Raw genomic sequence first — 22,790 nt, 5'->3', positions numbered from 1 at the left:
GCTTCGAAGTGGGAAACCTTGGCAGTTACCTCGGATAGAGCTTGTTTGATTTCGGTACAATCCACCCTTGCCTGATGAGAGTAAGTTTGTGCTTCAGCTCTCTGAACATTGAGAGCCTGCATAATACTGGAAAGTGATGGCTCATCGCCCTCTCCGTCCCTTCCCACCAAGTGATTCTGCTCAGAATTAGGCCCTGATCCAGCTTCTTCAGTAGCCAATATTCCATCGAGGGAAGTAAGGGGCCTAAACACTACAGGTGAAGTGCTAAATACAGCGGGTGATAATTCCCTAGGATAGGAAAGCTCCCCACACGAAGATTTTTTACCACAGTCAGTACCTGCACCAGGAGCCAAGATTTGCACGCTGTCCGAATTGTGTAAGCCAGCCAAGGTCATATCAGATTTGTAGTTGACTGAGGGCTTAGGGGGTAGTAGCTGAGGTAGGAGCCATCGAATCCGGTGAGGCGGAGACTGCCAAACCCCCCTGTGTGCCCGGGTTGGATAATCTAGAAACAATTGATCTTACTTCGCCCTTTGATGACACCCATTTCCGTAGTGGGCTCATCCCCGGGCCAACCTTAGTAGAGCTTGATGCTCCCTTCAATCATCCCAGTGCCTCTGAAATCTGAGCCTTCATGCCGACGCCATTCCAACGGCCTCTGCCACCCTTTCCACTCCTACCTGATTTAGGACCTTTTACTTTCGGTGTTCTCCCCCCTCAGGAGTATTATCCCTGGGACTAAACGCAGCGTCATTGTTGTTGTTGAAACTAAAATTAACACTGTCCAGACCTGATGAAAGATAGTTGATAGGGGAGTCCGAGCCATTCCCTGGCTCCATAGCTGCATTCGTCACCCCCTTGCCGCTGCCGGTTTCATCGCCTGTCAAACCGCTACCATTCTCGCCCAGAACAGTCTCCAGCAGGGTGCTATTTGAATGAACAGGAGAGCCTTCATTGTTCAGCCCCTTGGATTGCGAAATACAGTCTGAAATAGGAGGTAAAGCTCCAGCCAAGTCGCCATCGACACCGGATAGAAGGGGTAGAGGTTCATCAGAGACAACATCCACCAGGCTCACTACCACAGAAGAGGCACCCAATGTAGAACTGATGACAGAGTCCTCCGTGCCCCCCAGCCCTCGTTAACTGCAGTATTAGGAACTTCAGCCATCTGGGCGCAGGGGATAGCTGATCCACAGGAGCGGAGCAGCGCTGTAGCCTTCCCTGAGCTTAGCAATTTTAGAATAGAATTCCCCACCTGAGGGTCGATTAAACAGCCAGCCGTATTGTTGCCTATTGGAACTTTCCTAGGCATTGCACCACCATTGACAGCCGCATCAGTTTCAGAAATGTTCTGACAGTCCACCAGATCCACTATTACTGGGAGACCCCCACCTTCCACCTGGGCCTCAGTCTGCCCGGACGAGCAGCTCGTGGAGGAGCCATCACTATAATGTTTACCTTGGACTGGGATGCAGTGTCCATCACCCGCCTGCTGCTGCCCCTGATTTCGACCTTGCCAGTAACACCGCTGCGAGAGTCCACAGAAGAGTGAGAGTCTAACAGCGGGAGCCGTGACGTTGTTTGCCCTGGCTGTAAACCACCTTTCTATGCAGCCGCCATACACCGCAGAGCTGACACGGGTAATCCGGCACATCCGTCGTTTCCGAGGACCAGAGAGGAGGCGAGTGCAGCTGAGTGCCGGCGTACACGGCCAAACCCGCAGGTAACCACAGGTAATTTTGCCGCCTGCGTCTTACTTCAATACTCTGCTTATCACTTTTCAAATTTCATTTTTTAGTCGATAATGTGTTCGCGCTGCTGTCCGTCACCGCTTCTTTACTGCCGGGGTGAGAGGAGGAGAGGCATTAAGGCAGGCCGCTGGAGACCTCGGGAAAGAACAGAAAGACGCCCTTTGGTAGCGGAATCAATCCGCCATCTTCCCTTCCCTGCAGGGAGCCAGATGAACCCTAAACACTGATAGGGTAGGGTGCATGCTATATAAAAAGTGGGACGTGTCTTTGTTTTACATGTCCTGACAGTCAACAGCTACTAAAGTTGTTTTTCACTGTTGAAATGCTATCAATCCCATAGACTAACACTGAGGTTATATTATTACACCTAATGCGCCATAACTTCAGTTTGTTGCCAGATAGTGAAATCCTGTTTCCACTCCAATTAATTTTAATTTTAATTCAAAATCCTCTTGACTGGTAAAGACAGATTTTAAGTCGCTATTCTGAAAATGCCCCTTTTAGAAAGTTACAATTTCTCTGCCTAAACCAAATGTGCCTTGTTGCCAGTGTCCAGGGTCACATCATTGTGAATGGCTCTCCTGTGGTGTTTTGCACATTCCTGTCTATCATGGGGACAAAAAGGCATTGGGTGAGGGGTGTAGTGTTCACCACCAGAGCCGGATGCCTTTGATGTCCTGGCGGTGGTACTCAATCTTACTGAGCTTCAATGGTTAGCCTTATCAATCAATCAATCAATCAATGCATTTCTAAAGAGCACTACCTACCCGTGAGGGTCTCAAGGCGCTGAGGGGGGGGGGGCGCTGCTACTGATCGAAGAGCCAGGTCCTGAGAAGTCTTCTGAAGGCCAGCAGGTCCTGGGTCTGTCGTAGGTTGGTAAGGAGAATGTTCCATGTCTTGGCGGCGAGGTAGGAGAAGGATCTGCCGCCGGCGGTGGTTTTCCGGATACGAGGAACTGTGGCGAGGGCGAGGTTGGCAGAGAGGAGGCTGCGGGTGGGGGTGTAGAAGCTGAGTCGGTCGTTGAGGTATGCTGGTCCGGCGTTGTGAAGGGCTTTGTGTGCGTGGATGAGGAGTTTGAAGGTGATCCTCTTGTTGACGGGGAGCCAGTGAAGGCCTCTCAGGTGGGGTGTGATGTGGCTGTGTCGGGGGGATGTTGAGGATCAGTCGTGCCGAAGCATTCTGGACTCGTTGTAGTCATCTCAGGAGCTTGGTTGTTGTTCCTGAGAAGAGGGCGTTCCCCTAGTCGAGTCTGCTGGTGATAAGGGCCTGGGTGAGGGTTTTTCTCGTGTCAGAGGTGATCCATTTGAAGATCCTGCAGAGCATTTGGAGGGTGTTGAAGCAGGACCCGGTGACGGCGTTGACTTGCTTTGTCATGGAGAGGGCCTTATGGCTTGCACACCCTCTTCCTGACTTTTAAGGGCTGCCTGCTCTGCCACTGGCAAATGCAGATCACACTTAGACCTGTCTGACCCTTGTTACCCTAGACAGTTTGGAACCAAACCCAGGAAAGGAGCAGGGTTAGACAAAGGAGGCACCCCCCACCTACAGGCTAGCAGTGGGGAAGAAAGTGGCAACTTAAGACCCTCTCATTATACCATTCCTCAACCTGTGGAATATTCAGAAGGACTGCCCTGCTCTCTGAAGAAGGAAGACTGGACGTGCTTGCCTTCATCCAGAAATAACTCCAAGGGTCATTTGGTTGACCTCCTATTCGAGCTACAGGGCCACAACAAGTTTCAAGAGGCCTCACTGCAACTGGCTAGCTGACCAGCATCAACTGGACCTGCCTGAGCACTGCTGCTGGAACGAGTTCTGATCCCCAAAAATACCCCCCAGGTCCTTGACTTTGGCTTGCGTTAGAATGCACTCCTCCTAATCAAGGTGAAAATCCCGAAGTTTTAGGCTCCCAGGGACACAGAAGAAGTAATTTTTGCACCATCCATTACTCCTGACAATGCAAATCTTCGCTGATGAACTGCTCTTCACTCCAACTCCGAGTTCATGCACCAATGGCAACCTTCCACTTCGACCACCAATGCAAAGCTCCAGTAATTATGACTCTTTGCACCAAACATGGACTGCCGAAACACGCGACCGGGTCCTTGTGCCAGCAGTGAACTCCTTGCTGCTCCCCCCAACGTGAATCTCCACCTGCAGCTCATCACATGGACTTGAGAAAGTAATAATCTTCACCAGGATGGTGCCTCTATCCAACCCACGCACCATCACCTGGGACTTTACCCCAATGCAGTGTGATAAGATGTGCTTTTTTTAAGAGCTCTTTTTACCTAAAAACTTCCAAAGTTCACAAATCCAATTCCACTAATTGGATTTTTGTTATTTTGATGTATTTTTATTTATTAAAATTAACTCTATGTTTATAATTTTTTGGGGATTTTGATTGTGTTGTGTTTTAACTTTATTACTGATTGAGTGCTGTATAAAGTAGTTACACATTGCTTCTAAAATAGGTCTGATTGCCTTTGTGTCAAGCTACCAGAGGGTGAATCATAGATTTAATTAGTGACTTTTGCAGTTCACCCAGACAAGGATTGCATTTATCACTTGAGGGGGGATTCCAGTCATATCAACTAATAACTCAATTTCTCATAAATGCTTTATCAGTAGTATGTAAGATATTGGACAAGGTTTTATTATTCAACAGCTGAAATATTATCCCTTTAATGCTAATATGAAGATTTATGTATTAACCTATGTGGTATTTTTTTAAATTGTGAGACAATCTATATTTTGCTGTGCCCTCCCCAACACTTGTTTTGCTTTATACATCTGCCATTTCACATTTCCAAAGCATGTATATATTTATGTGATATGAGAGTGAATTTGGTCAAAACAAAGTGGTGCACTATACAAGCTCAAAGGCACAGACAGAGTCAACAATTGATTGGAGAGAGAGATTGATTCTGATAGCAGAAGTGAACTGCTACTGTTTCATGAAATACTGTTATTTAAAGAGTTGAGCCACCATCTCCCCCCATAAAGTGCAGCACAGGGCAGTCCTGGGAATTTTAAATTGCAGGTCCTGGATGCATAGTGAATACTGATTGGTGTATTCTCTTTCTTTTTGCACGTTCTTCATTCTGATGGTATCCTGGTTGTGCCAAGAGCCACTGCAAATGGTGAGCATAACTTCTAGAGAGAAATGGGAGTCTCTAGTTGGCAGAGATAGGTACCTTTGTCCAGGTAGGGATCCTTCTTACTAGTCAGGGTAAGAGGGATGCACTTCTAAAATATCCCCTGCTCATTCCCTTGGTAGCTTGGCATGAGCAGATAGGCTTATGGCAGAGGCAGTGTGTAAAGCATTTGTGAACACATACAGTAAAAACACTACAAATGGACACCACACCAGTTTGGAAAAATAAGTATTCTTTATCTAAGTCAAACAAGACCAAAATGTAAAAAATCCACATTACAGTAATACAAATATGACTTTCAAATGGTAGAAATAGTTCAGTTCAAAGCAAATTGCAGATGCAACACTTTTCACACAAAGTACCTTGGTTGCGTCGCGCACACATACAAAAAGGGTAGCAGATAAAGTTATGCATCGGTTCCTTACACTCAGGGAAGGTGAAGCGAAGTTCCATGCTCTGGGGGAGGTGATGCGTCAGTTCCTTAGTGCTGCGCAGGGGAGGGGATGCATCGGTTCCTTACTGGAGAGGAGGTGATGCCTCGGTTTCTTACTGAGTTGGGAGGTGATGAGTCCGTTTCTTACTGTGTCTCCCAACGATGCGACAGACCTGGCACCTCGATGCGAGGCGACGATCCAGGACGATGAATGTGTTGGTTGCGTTGCTCTTCTCGTTGCTGCTTTTCTTATCTAGATCTCAACAGCCAGAACAACCTCCAGAAGCTCACAACAGCTACAGGCACCTCTTGGCAGGTCAGAACTCCCATCAAGGAAGTTCAGGGGAGCTGGGGGTGGAGTCATTGTGTCCCTGAGAATTCAGACAGGAGGCAAGCTCCTCTTCAAGCTCTTGGAGATCTTCTTCAAGCAGGGGACACAGCAGGTAGCAGAGTCCTTTTCCCTTTCCTTGGCAGAAAGTAGCCAATGCAGGCCAACCCCAGACAACAAACAGCACAGGAGCAGTATTCCTACTCAGTTTCTCCAGATCTTTTCCGTGGCAAAGGTTCCTCTTGGTTCCCAGAAGTTATCTAAAAGTCTGTGGTCTGGGCCCCTCTTTATATAATACACAATCCTTTGTTCTCTGTGACTGAGGTCTTTGCCCAGCCAAAACCAGTTCTGACCTGTCTGGTGCAGCTTCCTGGCAGGAGGTGGAGAGAGCATTGTCCTCGGCAGACCAGACCCATTCAGGTGTGAAAGTAATCTCCTCCCCCTACTCTGAATGCAGCCCAGGTCTATTCAGCCCAGCCCTGCCTTACCCTGGAAAGGCAGGACACACCTCAACCCCCCAACTGGCTGTCTGATCATAATGCACATCCCCAGCTCTCGTTACTCTAAAGCTAGACTGTTAATTTACAACCTAGCAGAGGCACACTGGATGGTTAGGCAAGAAAATACCTACTTTCTAAAAGTGATACTTTCAAGCCCAGAATTTAAAAATCAACCTCACTAAAAGATGCATCTTAATATTCTGAGTTCAGGCAAATCAAACGTTATTTTCCTTTCTTGTTCCCAGGGGCAGCAATACTCATAAGATGTTATGAGAAAACTCCCCATTCTATCCTATGAGGACAGATAGCCTTACAATAGTGAAACACAAATTTGGCAGTATTTCACTATCAGGACGTGCTACACACATCAGGGCATGTCCTACCTTTCACTTGCACTGCACCCTGCCAAAAGGGGTACCTTGGGCCTACCTTAGGGTGACTAACATGTAAGGGAAGATTAGGGCCTGGCAAGTGGGTGCACTTGCCAGGTCGACATGGCAGTACTAGATTGCACACAGGCACCACAGTGGCAGGCCTAAGACCTTGTTGCGAGGCAGCTTGTGTAGGTGGCACAATCAGTGCTGCAAGCCTCCTAGCATTTGGTTTATAGGCCCTGTGCATGCACAGTTCACTGTACTAGGGACTTAACAGTAAACCAAATAAACCAAATATGGAAACACCAATCCATAACAACAATTTACAAAGGGAGCACTTGCACTTTGACACTGAACAGCAGTGACAAAGTGCCCAAAGCATCTAGATCAGCAAAACGAAGTCCAACACACAGCAAAAATACAGGAGGCAAAGGCAAAAATACAGGGGAAACCCACGCCAATGATGCCAGGTCTAATACGGCTTTTGTCATAATGGCCTTCTAAATCATGCAGCTAGTTTGACAATGGCCAATGGAGTTGACTAACAAGGGGGGCTAAGTGGTGTTGCAACAGGATGGGTGTGATATATCATGTTTTTTTTCAGACTTTTGATGAGGCATGCTGCTCTACGTAGGATGTCCTTAAGCACATTAGGCCAGAGGGGTGTCAGGGAGACAGTGGAGCAGTGACTGCAGACTCCTAACAAGACCAGGCCAGAAATGCTCTGTTTAGATAGAGGTAGTTTTATTTTCAAATTGCCATAACTGTTACACTGGTCAATCAAATTGTGTAGGACTCTGTACCTGGAAAGATAATGGATTACTTTGCTACTAAACTGGAAATGGGAAGCATGGCAGTTAGAGTAGGATTTATTAGATCTGGCCCCAATGACTAATTGGTTTAGACTTTGCACACCTCATTTGATCTTTTCCAGTGAGAAAATGTGCCTTGCAATGAAGAGGAGAAAGGTCTTTCCTGGCCGATGAACTATTTGTGTGCCAGAGATCATTGAGGCGAGGCTTTGTCATCTCTTCTTGAACATATGCTTCCTGTATTTCGCCCCATGCCTGCTCATAGACTTCTGGAAATTCAGAAGGCTGAAGAGGGCCAATGTCCTGCCAGTCAAGCAATTTTGCCCCACGAAGATTCCACCTCAGACTGGATTGAGTATGGGGTCGGGAGACAGAGCAAACTATTGCCAATGTCAAATAATTACAGTTAACCACTTGGTACTTGACCTTTCTTGTGGACATAGACCTTCTATTGTGGGGACTCCAGACTGCCGATAGAAGAAGGGAGCTTCATCTAAAGAGACAGCCCTGAAGATTTGAGGAATTTTCTCCAACGTTGCATTAGCATGAGAACTTGTGGAAAAAAAGAAATTAAACTAGGCGAGCAGAAACAACCATAAGGTGCTTACTAAAATGAGGTAAACTCAGCTGATGTGGAGATTCTTGTAGGTGGTTTAAGGCAAGCTGAAACTGCTTGATCATCATTCGGAAGAGTCTGGAACGCAGGGTGTGGACAGCCTGCTGGTTTGATCCTCTTAGATATTCTTTTCTATCACAGAATTATCGAATTCTAAATTTAATAACAATCAGTGAGATAAACCTACTGGTATTATGGAACAATGTTCACTTGAGTCAGCTAAAGAGTGTGTCTAGCAGCTACTGTCATTATTCGGACTGGCCTACAGACAACTTTAGCTTCCTCGCCAGCCTTATGTAATAAAACAATTATGAAATAAAAAATTACATGTATACAAAAAGGGGCTTTGCATCAGCCCAATTCATGTTGGGTCTGTTAAGATGTCACTCACATGTTGCTCGCTGCCATCATAGCATCATTTGTGGTGCAACAGGTCAGCGAAGTTCAGCCACCGGCTCTAATGGAACATTTTTCCTGAGCAGACGTGCACATCTGCCCATCTGCATACAAATACAGTGCACTTCTTTAGGATATAGTAATTCAAAGTGAATAGTAGCTTTTCTCTGCTACATTACCAATCATATTTTCTTGTGCTGAGCAATAAAACTAAAAGTAATTTCCATAATTATTATGAGTACCGCTGCCTCCTAGGAACTACCCATACTGGTCTAATAAACCAAGATGTAGGTTTAATTTTTCTTAATGTTATAAATGTAATGTGAATGCGATTAAAAAAATCAATGTATCCACTTGTCAATGGAAGGCCTATTGGCATTGCCACTGCTTGTTTTTATTGCTTGCACTTTTACCGGTTAACACATAATGCCTTTTTCCAATGCTTTGCTATGGTGCAGGTGCCTGTTTACTTCATAACGTTTTAATTCGTGTATGCAACTGTCTTCAATTTTGGGATGTATTCTTAGTAAGTTTTTGTCCACATAAAGAACTTACAGATAGATGCATCAAGCTAAAAACAGGTCGCAAACGACCGGTATTTTTGCATTTGGGATGCATCATCCCAAATGCAAAAATCGCAATTTAAGAAATCGCAAAATTGTGATTACTTAAATTGCGATTGCATTTAAGGAATCTCACATTGAGATTCCTTAATTGCAATACATTAAAGTAAAAAAATTTGCGATTTCGCTAATAGGGGGAGCAAATTAACATGAAGTTGAACTCCATGGTAATTTGCAAAAGTGGATTTTTCTAAGTTCCATTTTACTCACAGACATGCCCTTAGGGCATGTGTGTGTGCAAGATGTACCCATATGCAGATTTCAGAGTGCAACAGGGTGTCCTTTTGACACCCTGGCACCTTTGAAATTGCAATCTCAATTTGCGATTCTCTAAATGAGAATCGCAAATTGAGAATGTCTTCCCATTCATTCCTCTGGGCCTCTAGGCCCATAGGAATTAATGGGGAGGTATTCCTTAATTGCGACTGGCAATTTGCGAGTCGCAATTAAGGAATCTTAAGAAATCGCAATTTTTTTAGCGAGTTCTTCATGCATAGCCGTTTGCTATTCCTGATTAGGGAATCCTTATTTTTCGCTAATAAGGAATCGCAGAATGGATGCTTGATGAATCTATAGGTTAGTGCCTTATTTAGAGTTTGGCAGACAGGGGTCCCAGTCACAAAAGTGACAGAGTACCCTGTCCTGCAAACTCACAGGCTGTCCATGCCATTTAGACCTGGGCGAACCATCAGCTTTCCATTGGCGGTGCCCCGGTTGGCTCTTTAGACAGAAAGCTAACCCCGAAAGGCTGACGGAGTGCTGGCTGTCAGGGTAAGGACATTGCCTGGTCTGTCCTACTAAGGGCTGGCTGTCTGATTTCCTTTTTATCACCCAGTCACTGCCAGGGAATATCCGGGGTTTCTCAACTGAAAATAAGACTAATAACCCCCCTCACACAGGGAAAACACACCCGGGTATGGGATCATTAGCTATTTATTTTTCACAAACAAGCTCTCACTTTGGCAGTTTGTTTTTGAAAAAACGAAACGTTTGGTGAATAACTTTTAAAACTGGTAGCAGCCATCAGGGCCGGACTGGCCAAAGCGGGCACCGGGCAATCCCCCGGTGCGCCGCATGGGTGGGGACCACTTTTGGGCCCCTGGGGGCCGTTTTTGTTACAGGGCCGCTTTTGCGGCATAGCTGCAAAATCGGCCCTGTACCAAAATCGGCCGAAAACCAGGCCCGGCAAAGTGCTCTGCGGCCCCTCCAACCCCAACCCCCCCCCCCCCCAAATGGGGAGGGGGGCCGGCCGAGCACTTTGCCGGGGCCGGTTGTGGTTCCCAGTCCAGCCCTGGCAGCCATCCACCAAACCTTTGGTACTATCGGAGATGCCTCCAGGACTTCAGTTCCTCTCTAAAAATGGCGATCCTCTGTTCATTAGGATTGCGGTTTTAATGTCCTCCGTGACCCTGACGGGCAGAGTACATATTAATGAACCATAAATCAGGCCCACAGTTAGGCCCTTTTCAGTTCATCTCATTCTTAACTGTATTGTTGCTTGGATAGTTATTTCACAGATACCTTAGGGCAGATTTACAAGCCCCTTGCGCCGCTTTTACGCCACTGTTGCGTCACTTTTGTGACGCAGCAGCAGTGCAAAAGATGCACCATGGTGCGGGGTATTTACAACGTGACGCATCTGGGAGATGCGTCACGTTGTAAAGCCCTGCTCTAGAAGAGGCGTACCATCGCAGGGGGAGGCGTTCCGGCGCAGGAACGCCTCCCAAAAGTGGCTGAGTGAAATCTACAAGATTTCACTCAGTCACTTTTGGGCCCATGCTGCGTCAAAACCCTGCGCCTGCTTGAAACAGGCGTAAGGATTGATGCAGTATTGTGCACATAGGGCCCCCTTCATCATTGCTGGAGCTGCGTCGCACTTGCGACGCAACTCCAGCAATGCGCCGCTTTTATGGCACAGATGCGTGACGCATCTGTGCCGTTTTTTGCCCCATGGTGCGCCGCATTGTAAATGCGGCGCACCATGGGTGGCGAAGCTGCGGCGCACAATAACTGGCGCATCCCTGGGGATGAGCCAGTTATTGTAAATCTGCCCCCAAATGTTTTTTTTCTTCAAGGAAGGCCGTTCTGCTTGTGGCAAGCTTCCAAGGTTGAGCCAGGAATTCATCACAGTAACCAATTTACCTTTATGGATCAGACTGTTTAGGCCTTGTAGAGTCAGGCACACCGCACGTCAAGACTGTGCACACATAGTGTAACTATGACGCACGTCAAGACTGTGCACACATAGTGTAACTATGACGCATGTCAAGACTGTGCACGCATAGTGTAACTCTGATTGTGGCAAAATTACAGCATAAAGCATTGAGAACTGTGATATCTAAACGTTGGTTCTTTGTAGCTACAAACTCTCGATGCCTCTTATTTGGGGAAAACCTGTGCTTGTGAACCATCAACTCTATGAGCTATATCTGCAACAATCTGGCTTGAGTGCAGAATAAAGGTCCAGCAATCCCACAGCAGACATTCAGTCTCTTCATTATGAAGAACAACTAGGAGGTGAGCACAATCAAACTAAACACTTAGCCTACACCCTGATGAACAGGGACACAAACCCACAACTAGTTTTGTTTTTCATTGGCCTTAAGGACTAGTGCAGACTGGGTCATGAAACAGTGAGCTATGGGATCATCATTTGGGAAATTGCAAGCACGCATAGAAGGGTGCAGCATATGACACACATGCATGCAAGGTACTGGTATGTGCATCTCTAATGTATCAATGGTAGACACAGAACACTGCACCACCTCCAAATGGCAGAGTACACAAAATCATATAAAAGACTGCGGCAGTTTACACATAATTGTTCCATGTCACTGCATGGATCAGTTGTGTAGCTACACCTACTGCCACCCAGGCCGGACCCTAAGTTTGCAGCCCGGTGCAGGTAAGAGTGGGGTATGGCGGCCGATGGACGACTTGCCCTCGGGAGTGAGAGGGTGTTGGGAGTCAACAGACGTGACTTGCTCACTTCCACCGCCCCCAAAACAGTGCCGCCCAGGGCGGACCGCCCCGCCCTGCCCCCCAGCTATGCCACTAGCATCACACTAACCCGCCAAGCATTTCGATTTCAATTTTAGTGCCTCAGATATTATTTCTGAGAATTTGGTTTTCACTTATAAAGAGTGATTTGCTCTTGCCTGAACAAAGCTACACCCCTTTTTTGAGTTTTAATGTGCTCATAAATACCTTCATTCCAACACAGATTGCAAAAAAACAACCCCTCTTCCATTTCAGGAAGTAGCTGAGCACAGTACTGCTCAAGGATCATCTTATCCAAGGGCGTTCGCTGGCTTATCCCCATCAACGTCAACATAGAGAACCTTCCCATTTATGTCCAAGCCTACTTGACCTCATTTTGTTACTTTTATTGTACAGCACTCCATGCTTTATAACGAGATGTGTACATTATTAATATATACGTGGCACACCTGGTTGACAACTGCATTCATTAGCTGGTACGAAATTAGAAAGCTGGTGAGAGAAAACTAGCAGCACTGATTCAAGGCGGAGAAATGTTAGCACACGAACGGTGGGGTGTACAGGGGGGTGGACCCTAGAGGGGGGAAGGCAAACAGAGGGACATTGTTATATAATGGGTCAATGTGTGCATCACTTGTTCTATTTAATGCTTTTTTGCATGTAGCATATACACATGCTTCTGGTGAATAATATTACTATGTCCTATTAAGTACCAGAAATTATATTCAACTTCATAATACCTCGATTAACATGAACAAAATACTGCCTATATCTTGAAAAAGTAATAAGTTCAAAAATTTACACACCTGACTTGACTTATTCAAACGCTAATGAAAGCAGAACTAGTGGGTGTATATTAAGGTATTTCCTAATTCAAAAGTTTTAATTCAGAGTGTGGAATGATAAATACGATGTTTCCAGGCACAGCATGGCGAGCAGACAGCTAAAACAGTGCTTATATTCTTTACAAGAATAAAGGAATTTCAGTAGGTGGAAACAGAACTTCATTTTTGGATTACAATTGAATGATCCTCCCTAAACTGGCAGCTTATACGGAGTTCTTCTTTTGACTTTGGATCCTTAATGCATCACTCTAAGTGTATAAGCATTTCATGTCCAGTCTGGGGTATGCCCATGGTGCACAAGTCCATCAGTCCATAGTCCTCTGAAGAGCTTGAACGAGAGTTAAAGATGTAGAGAATCGTTTTGACATGAGTCGTGGATTGCTGGTTACTAAGTCAAGAGCTGTAGTTCATGTTGTAGAGTGGTTAACGTGTACGTTGGTTTCTGGCTCAGCATTGGGGAGGGTATAGGTAAACTAAATCTTAAAAATGTTGCCTGAAAGCACGCGTTTCAGGGGTATAAAACAGAATTATTCCATGTACTGCTGATGTGCAGTATAGGGAGCTCACACAAAGACCCTTCTATTGTCTATTGCTTTGCATAAACACTGCATCACTAAGGTTTAATTTTGGCTTCACTACACTTGGTGACCTGCTGAAGCCTTGATAAAGCAGTACATCCTCTTATGACCAGGCCTGGGTGTAGTTCGCGGAGCTCGTGAAGAAATTCTTCCCGAGAGGCAGTTCGCGCTTGCAAACTCACAGTTTGCGATCGCAAGCGGGGAAAAAACTCTGTTGCACATCGCGAAGCGGAGTTTTCTGCACTCCGCGAACTCCGCTGGGTGGAAAGTGCAGAAAACTCCGCAAACTCTGCAAACGGAACGAAGTTCACCGCCCAGGCCTACTTATGACCTCTAATGAGAATGAAACATATGAAAATATGTCAATAGTTGCTACTTCCCTTTTCCAAGAAGACGTGTTTTAGTTACTAATCCAACAGGTGAAAAACTTTATATTCTTACAGCACTCTCTGGCTCTTTGGGAGTGCTATTCTTTGCTATCAAAATCCTAAAAGTTGGCACCAAACTGTCTTCATGGGCTGCATAACCATGCACATGGGCATAAAGGCAAAACTCCTGCCAATCATTTGCATTTTCTTATGTGCACAGAAGGAAGACAGCAATTTCAGCTGTCTCAGAGTCCACTGACAGACAGACCTGTAATGGGAACAAAAGCAGTTCACACACTGTAAAAGTGCATTCCCCGATAGCTGATTTAAACCCTGTGATTCAGGAAACATTTAAAAATAAAAATAGATATTGGCACTCATAAACAAGTAACATTTGGTGTACTGCATTGTGGCACAAAAAAAGGTGCTAGTGTGGCTAGCCCTGTGCACTGAAGAGCCACTTTCACTAATGTGAGCAGTACAATAAAATTGAAATTAAATGGATACAAATGTTGGACAATGAATAGATCACAATATATTTCTGAACAACAGGAATAGGATTTATCTAAGAGGCAGATGTAGCTGCTGATCCTGCAGGTGATAAACACAATCAATTGATATAAGTACAATTTGACTGTTAATGCGGAGTGGTCTGGTCTTTCAGAGAGTTCGTACTCCTTGAAACAAACTTTGAGATATCAGTTCAGTGGCCACACAAGCACTGCTTTCAATTAATGGTGTGGACACTTCTGCTTTCTCAGAAGTCAAGTGAGATATGGGATATTTATTGGTAACATGATGGGAAAATTGAATATTCTAATCATTAGGAAAGTAATTGTAAATAGGTTGTAGATTTGCTACTCTTAAGTGGATACTTGACCTCTACTAATTTGGGTAAATGTAAATGCTATTCTTTTAAGGTAGGTATGTGCTCCTCCTTCATTGTGTATATCTTTCCTGCCATAATTTTCTCAGTGCAGAGAATGATCCGTACTGTAATGAAGAACTGAATATTAGCTATTACATGGCTCTCCAATGAGTAGCTCAGGAGCTACCGGCAGCTCACCAACACATTTGAAGTAGCTCTTCAAAGCTATGCTCAGCCCACTACATCATTTACAGGGTTTATGCACATTAAAGAAGACAGCACAGCTCATCTCAAAGCCCTTATAGTGGTAGCCATCAAACCAATGGCAAGGCCTTTGGCACACACAAACACACACTGCATTGTCCTACAAGGCCTGCAACATGGCCTGTTTCCACTCTCAATCTAGACAAGTCACACGGAGACTGGACATGTTGTAGATCCTACTCTGTCAGTCACAATATGTGTGTCAACAATCGGCCAGGAAAGAAGAGTGCCAGCGGTAGCCACAGCAGGAGTAGGAGGAGAGTCACCTAAGTTGGAGCCGGTAGGGGCCAGAGAGACAGTGTGTGGGTTGGGTGTGTGAGCAGCCCAGGAGCTGAGGAGAGCTGAAGCTCAATCCCGAGCTGAAATACACTTTGGAGCCCCAAGGTTTATACATTTTATGTGTGTGTGTGTACATATGCACACATTTATTTGGTTGCTGTCTGTACATGTGTGTGCCATGAATTGTATCCCTGGTAAACATGGCTGCTCCTTGAAAGCTATGCATGGTGTCAAGGACCACCAAAGTATATGTGGCTCCCCATCATACAGGATTCATCTCTGGTACAGTTGTGTCTGTTCTTGGCATAGTAGTGACACTGGCATAATCATTTTCGTTCTGTTCATGTTTTGAGAAGTCTTGTACTAGTTGTGTATCCAGTAGACTTCTCTGATGTATTGGGAGCTTGTCTGACCAAAATATTGTCTTTTTTTGGCATAATAATGGCCTCGACTGATGAAATGTGAGCATCTTGCTGTTATGTTGCCCAGCCTTGACACAATGCGGCAACTGGTATAACGGTGAGCTTTATTGGAATTCTAGAGGCATCCTTAGCTCGCATTCATGGCATGTGATCAAAAAGTCTGTACATTTTAAGGGGTTTCTGTTCATGTGAAGCATTAGTTCATGTGAGTACCTGATGAAAATGAGAGGCTGATCTTCAAGGACTGTGCATTTAATTAAAAGGAAAACTAGTATTTTGAAGGAAAAAAAATGTATTTTTTCTAGAAAGGAAATTTGGGAAATTAAAGTTGTTTTCCCCAAAAGGAAGAGGTATTTGGTAGAGAAGATATGTTTATTTTCAGAAACTGATAGGTTGCCTTTCCAAAACATATTTAAATCTGATGTGAATGGTAATTCAAGTGTATTTGGCGAGAATAATTGCTGTGATTGTCTTTTTTGCAAGTGGGCATATGCTGCTTCCACTGTTATCTAATTAGTCATGTAGAGGTATTTCATATTTCGAACATATTTCCAGATATGTTTGCTGATAACCCCATATGAAATGTTTGGGTGGTCTTTAGTGTATTGGATGGAGTCACTACTGTACAGTGATAAAAATGTGATAGTAGATCAGGATGATTTTCCCTGAGCAGAAGTAGATCTCAGTACAGAAAAGGTTAGTAACCCTTGGGCAACTGGTTTAAACTACTAAGGGCTTGATTACAATGCGGTTTGGACCACAACAGACAGCTTGTGCGGCCGGAGGCAGCAGTCAGAGGGTCAGACCGACACAATCTGACGGGCACTGCAGTCGGAAATGCCTCACAATCCCTTAAGGACGGCATTTCCACCATCAGGATTATGATGTTCGCCTTTCTGATATGGGAAGGCTGTTGGAAATCGACATTGGGTGCACCTAGCAGGGCCCCTTCCCCCCATCACTCCGCATGTGGCCCTGGGAGGCACCTTTGGTGCCCCCCTGAACATTCCAGCACCGTGTGGCAGGCACCTTGAGGTGCCTGCCAGACGGTGCAGGGATGTTTGAAAACTTCAATTTTACAATGGGAGCTTGTGCTAAGGGCGGTTTCCGCCCACTGCACAAGCTCCCATTGAAAAATGGAAGTTTGCAACCGTACCATGGGGGCAATTACGACGTCGGGTGGAAAGCCTCCTCCCGACAGTCGGAATCTCCTCAACCGTCTTTGAGCCCTTCCGACCGTCTTGGTCGGTTTACATTCCGACTGCCCAATTACAATGTTCGTAGTCGGGACGTAAACCGGGGAGTCATTCCGAATCGGTTCCAAGTGACTCGCGGAGTATTCGTGTCAGTCGGAACTACATTGTACATCCCAATTGACTGCATTTCCACCCACAGGATTATGATGCCATTTTCCAACAGCATTTCTGCGACTGCCTGCTCAACACGGAAAGGCTGTCTGAAAGTGACTTTGGGGGCCCCTGGTAGGGCCCCCTTGGCCTCAAGGCCTAAGGTTGATGGCCGAGGGTGTACATAAGGGACCCCCCTGTAAAACCCTGCACTGAATGGCAGGCACCATGGGGTGCCTGCCACAGGGTGCAGGATTTCCTGCAAACACCCCATTTCGGCATGGGAGCCTGTGTTATGGCCAGCTCTCTAGGGCGTAACACAAGCTCACACAGGAAACAATATGAATCCAACCAAACCGTGTTCAGTCACATCGTAATCCGTCAGTCGAAACCACCGACCGCAAGTCGGTCAGTCCCGATTCTGAGACAGTGTCTGGCGAAAGCTTTCCACCGGACATCGTAATGAGCCCCATGTGCAGACACATCCAAATATTGCGGTTAGGACCGACAACCTGAGGTCGGTCGATTCCCAATCCACAGAGATGTCGGTCAGATGCATCTCCGACCGACATCGTAATCAGGCCCTATGTCTCCCCGCATCGATCAATGAGCAACCTTGGAATGAGGTGTCTGCATTTTAAGGGCAGTATTTCCTTAGGTTTGTGATAATGAACAGCTGTTTATATGTTGGAAATGTGAAGAATGTGAGAAATTTGTTTCTATTTTAGAAATATGCTGTTGCCTGGTCCTCCTTTTAAGGAGCACATTACACATTATAGGTAACTTTGATGTCAGAGTATCTCAAGAGGGCACCTTTTTTTCAGGGTTTACATTTTTTTTTTAAAGGGTGAGTCCTATGGTTTGTTCAGGAGCCCGCAGCTGGCACTATCAAAGGTCGGGGTGCTAAATGCCAGTGCTGCATACTATTGATTCTACCTCATCCCTCTGTAATTCATCACAAAAAATGTCCCTACCTCTTTATCTCAATCTCACAGTTCTTTTTTATTCCTATCTTCTTTCGTCACTATTTTTCTGCCTTTTTTTTCCTCCTTCTTAACCCCTTGTCTTTTTTTTCTCTCTTGCTCTGGATAAAAGTTTGTTGATGTAAACTAAGTTCCGGTCACCAAAAATGAGGGCCGGTGGGCCTCACCTGCAACCATTGGCTCACCATGGCATGTATGATCAGAATGATAATAAAAAACAAAAAGCAAAGGCCCTTATTTATGAGGCCTTATGTCGCCATTGTGTCACTTTATTTGTGACGCTGCAGCGGAGTAAACAATGCTTCACACTGCTTCATATTCACAAAGTGATGCATCAAGGCAGCGTCTAGACACAGGTATAATGTATTGCAGGGGTTTGTAAACCCCTGCACTACATTATACCTGCGTCAGGTAAAGGTATGCAGGGTAGGCGTTCCCCCATGAAAAGGACTCATAGAAGTGGCGCTGTGAAATCTATGAGATTTTACTGCGCCACCTATATTAGTTCACTGCCTCAAATCCTTACGCCTTCTGACGCAGGCCCTTTTACACGGGACTCGCCCATGTGAAATGAAATGAAATGAAATGATTAAGCACTTGTATAGCGCACGACTACCCGTAGGCATCTCGGCGCTTGTACGCATACCGCCGAGGAGCCCTTCCTGGCCTTTCCCTGTGAGGAGCCCACTCCTGGGCACCCCCAAGGTGAAGTCAGCCATCCTCAGCATTGTTGGGGCCGTTGTAGAGATTAAGCAAGCTATTGCCCAGAGGTGCAGAGTGGGACTCATGATTAGAATAGGCACCGAGGCGAGAATTATCAGGTCCGAGGAAATTGAGCCCAAGACCCGCCGAGGCGGGAATTGAACCCTGGTCCCGGCCAGACTACCGCATCAGGGTCTGCCGCTCTAACCATTGAGCCAGACTTCTCTACTGTAATGACACATTGCTGGAGTTGTGTCTGTTTTGCGGCACACTCCAGCAATGTGTCATTACTGTGCCACCAGATACGTCAGGATTCCTAACGTATCTGGTCAATCCTTGTGACATGGAGTGCCATACTGTAAATACGGCGCATCCATGGTGTCTCAAGGAGGGCGCAGTGAAAAGCTTTGCAATGCTGTTTTCAACCAGCAAGGCAACCCTTTTCATAAATGAGGCCCAAAGTGATGAGAGAGTGTGCTTATGTAGTGGTGGGACAGTACTAGACACTCCAATGTGCATTTAGTTTTCATGGCCTATGTTTACTATGTGAAGCAGATCAATACCAAATCACCTTTTAACCATGTGTCAATGCCAGGATTTGCAAACATGTCTCCAAGTCACAAGGCCAGCATATCTGATCGTCAGATAACATTACCTACTATTTTTGCACATCTTGTCTGAAATTTACAAAGACGACCTGCATTTGCAGAGGGGACTTTTTCAACAATCTCGCAAATGCTAATGTCTGGATTTGATCAGCCTTCGCAATTTTAGCAGTAGGTCCCCTCTCCTCCAATAGGGACCTAACAGTTATGGAGATCGACCAGTAGCAAGCATCTTCATATCCCAGAGAGCAAGGTACCTCGTACCCCATTTGCGGCTGCAAATGAGTGCAAGAGTAAACGGCTGGGTTGTAACTCACCTGTGGAAAGACTGTAGCTTGGAAGTTAATGAAATGATGAAAGAATATAGACTAGTTGCTAATTCACCCATTACCTAGTTCAGAGTTACAATAGTAAAAAATGCGAACTTAAAAATGGATACAATACCTGACCATCACCAGCAATAACCACGCTTTAAAGTGAGTGATCTAAGAACTAAAGAGGCAGAGACAATGTGTACAATCCACTGTGGCTTCTGTGCCCCTGGTGTGAAGGTGCTCATGCACTGGCATACCACAGCTTATAAGCACATGTTGGCTACATTTAATGAAGCATTTATAGAACTGATCATTTACTTTGGCACTATCTTGTATTTTGGGATAATATTCGGTACATAAAATGCTTTATTACATACTGGGCAGCAAGTTTGATGAATTTCTTCAGCAGCTGCGCTCTCTTCCCCATCTCGTGACACAGGCACATCTCAGTAGCGACCCAGTACTGAACCTCATTGAACCGCCGAATGAACCGCTCCAGGTTTGCAGTCGTTGAGGTCCTGAACTTCTGCTGCCCGAAGACGTAATGAATCAGCTCGACCTTTAATGAGACGTGGAGAGAGAAATGCCGTCCATCAGCTTTCTGGTCCGAACACACGAAAATGCAACCATTGGTTTTTGTTCAAAGGGGACGAGTTAGTGTAAGAGATCAGTTGTAACGATGGTTTGTAAACGCTAAACAAATTATTTCGCAGCAATAAATGTAATACTCAATAAAGCATTTGTGAAAGGTAAACAAAGATGATTTCCTAAAAAATATTACAATATTATATTATTGGCAACATACTCAGAGGAATAGAAGTCTTTCATAAAAATATTCTTTCCGATTATGGTATTTTTTTTCTTTTCATCTTTTGGAAACCCGAATACCTTAATTGTTCGTGCATCTTATTTTATCACCCCCGGAATAGACTAGGTAGAATTTGGCAACACCAGTTTTATTTACTTTCTAGTTTATTTTGCAGCTTTAGAAATACCTTGCTGTAATGTGTTCTTACACCTACATCACTTCCTGTACTGGACAACATTCCCACATATTTATAACACTTCCTCTGTCCTACCTCTCCATCGACATCACTGCATGTGTCATTCAAATTCGCATCACTTTATTAAATCTTACCTTACTATTATGTTTCATCTACTACCCTTCTTGCACTGCTCGCTTTATCTAGAAGGCATTTTGTCTTGTACCATCTCACACTTCTGATATTCCCCACGTCTGCTGTGCTTACTTTATCGCACTCAATCACTTGCTCTAGACATGCTTTCCAACTGCATACATTTTTGTACTCTGCATTTTACTAACACCGCTACTTCTTTTTACTTGCTGCCGAGATGCACAATGTAGATCTCTAGGGGCTGGATCCATTAAAATAAAATCCACGCTGGAACCTGGAGAGAAGTTTCTTTCAAACATTTCAGAATCAAGTAAAGATAGCATTCCCGTATCAGCAGCAGGGTAGAGTTCTGTGTATTCCAGTTCTTAATTTGTAAAAAATTAAGTGCCAGGGCTTTCATCAGGAGGCCATTTTGTAACTGAAGATGTGCTGTCAGGATAGGTAAACCAGGAGCCAGAGATGTAGTAAGTAGATTTAATAGTTCATGTAAGTTGGTACAGGGTGCCCCACCGGGAGCGGCATCCTGCTGCTCAGCCCCACTTTCTAACATATCACTTATTCAAACCATGCACACACTCCCAACATTCTATTACATCACACTCATGCAGGCTGAGCAGCCAGGACTAGAAAGTATAGGATATCACAGGCCACTGAAGCCTACGCCACCCACTGCCCCGGCTAGCACTACAAATGACAGTACAAACACAACTACTAATCACTACACCCTACAAGTGTTACAAGTCAGACTATTCCAGGCTCCCAGAGCATTACGATTAGCATGGGTAGAGGGTAATAGTCATTGTTAATGTATATTGAATGTGTAAACAACTGTTGCTGTGCTCATTCTAAATTACCCAATTGGCCCACCAAGTGGCAGATTGTCATAAGTGCTGTTGCTGCCAATTAAGTGCCGGTGCTGTGCACCGGAAACCACAGACTCAAATTCAGCACTGGTGTATTCATCCTTTTCCGCCTCTTCGCAAAGCTGACAAAAATGCATTGTCTCACTGTAATCGTCAATCTTCACTCCCTGGCCGAACATCAGCAAAACAAACTGTGAGTCGTTTTTTATTGTACTTTGTTCTGTCTACTATTATCTGTTTGATGTTATATGTGATCCTCATTTCTTCTTTCTTCTGCAGGTATTTTTGAACCTATTCACCAGGCTGTGTCTGATCATACCAGAAGGTATAGCCCACATTGAAACCTACTTAGTCACTCTTTTTACTCTCAGAGAACATTTCATTCCTTAGTATGGAGAGTATTAAAACCTTTGGTTTTACCAATGAAGATTTTTCGAGACTGGTAGGCGAAAGTTTGTCCTCTGGGCGGTCATTCTTGAGTCTGAAAGAGAACAACGATGACTGGTTTAAACTCCTTAATTTAAAAAAGAAAGCCAGGCGCACAGAATCCCATGCAGAATTTATGCTCGAATATCTCAAAGCAGGAGTAATTCCCAATGGATTAAGAATAAGAAATATACCTGGGTTATTTGTTGAAATAAGGATATTTCTAGAAATATGGTCCCTGATAGCGAATGGGTGCTGAAGGGACCTCATGATCCTAATTATCGAGACGGCTGGAGAGGTAGTAGAGACACTCCTCAAGGAAATTGCTGAGATCAAAGAGACCATGAAGAAAAAGAATCCAGTAGAGGATGCCAAAAAGAAATTAGACGACATTAACTCTGAATGTAGCTCTTTCAGTGATTATCTTATTAAGAAAAAGACTGAGAAATTACGTAAAGACATTCAATATTTCTCAGAGGAAAGAGTATATCCTTACCTAGGGGCCAAATATTGTAATGCAACTAGGGACCCTGCAAATCAGAGTGATTACCAACATTGGTCAAGTAATAGAATTCTCACCTTCTCTGACACTTTGGAGTCGGATAGCGAAGGGGGCCATAATTCTTTTGATAATTATGGGAATAGAAGAACCCCCTTCGAAGGACAAAGAGAAACAATCGTTTTTAGGCAACCGACGAGATAATACGAGAGGGAGGTTCAGGACCCAAGAGAGGGTGTTGGTATCAACAGACAGACAACCCCCTCAATTTCTTCAGACAAGGCGAAACCAATACTGGAGAGAA

General features: G+C 44.9%; 1 protein-coding gene across 2 annotated transcripts in view; it reads right to left on the bottom strand.

Moving 5' to 3' along the window:
• RAPGEF3 (Rap guanine nucleotide exchange factor 3) overlaps positions 1 to 22,790 on the bottom strand; it is a 1,135,646-nt gene that overhangs the window by 160,631 nt on the left and 952,225 nt on the right. For both annotated transcript variants that reach the window (XM_078688545.1, XM_078688554.1), the window contains one exon: positions 19,940 to 20,121. In XM_078688545.1, coding sequence (XP_078544671.1) covers positions 19,940 to 20,121 — 182 coding nt within the window. The remainder of the gene's footprint in view (positions 1 to 19,939; positions 20,122 to 22,790) is intronic.

Source organism: Lissotriton helveticus, chromosome 1_1 (genome assembly GCF_964261635.1).
Source record: "Lissotriton helveticus chromosome 1_1, aLisHel1.1, whole genome shotgun sequence".
Lineage (NCBI taxonomy): Eukaryota > Metazoa > Chordata > Amphibia > Caudata > Salamandridae > Lissotriton > Lissotriton helveticus.
This window is presented reverse-complemented; position numbering and strand designations above follow the sequence as displayed.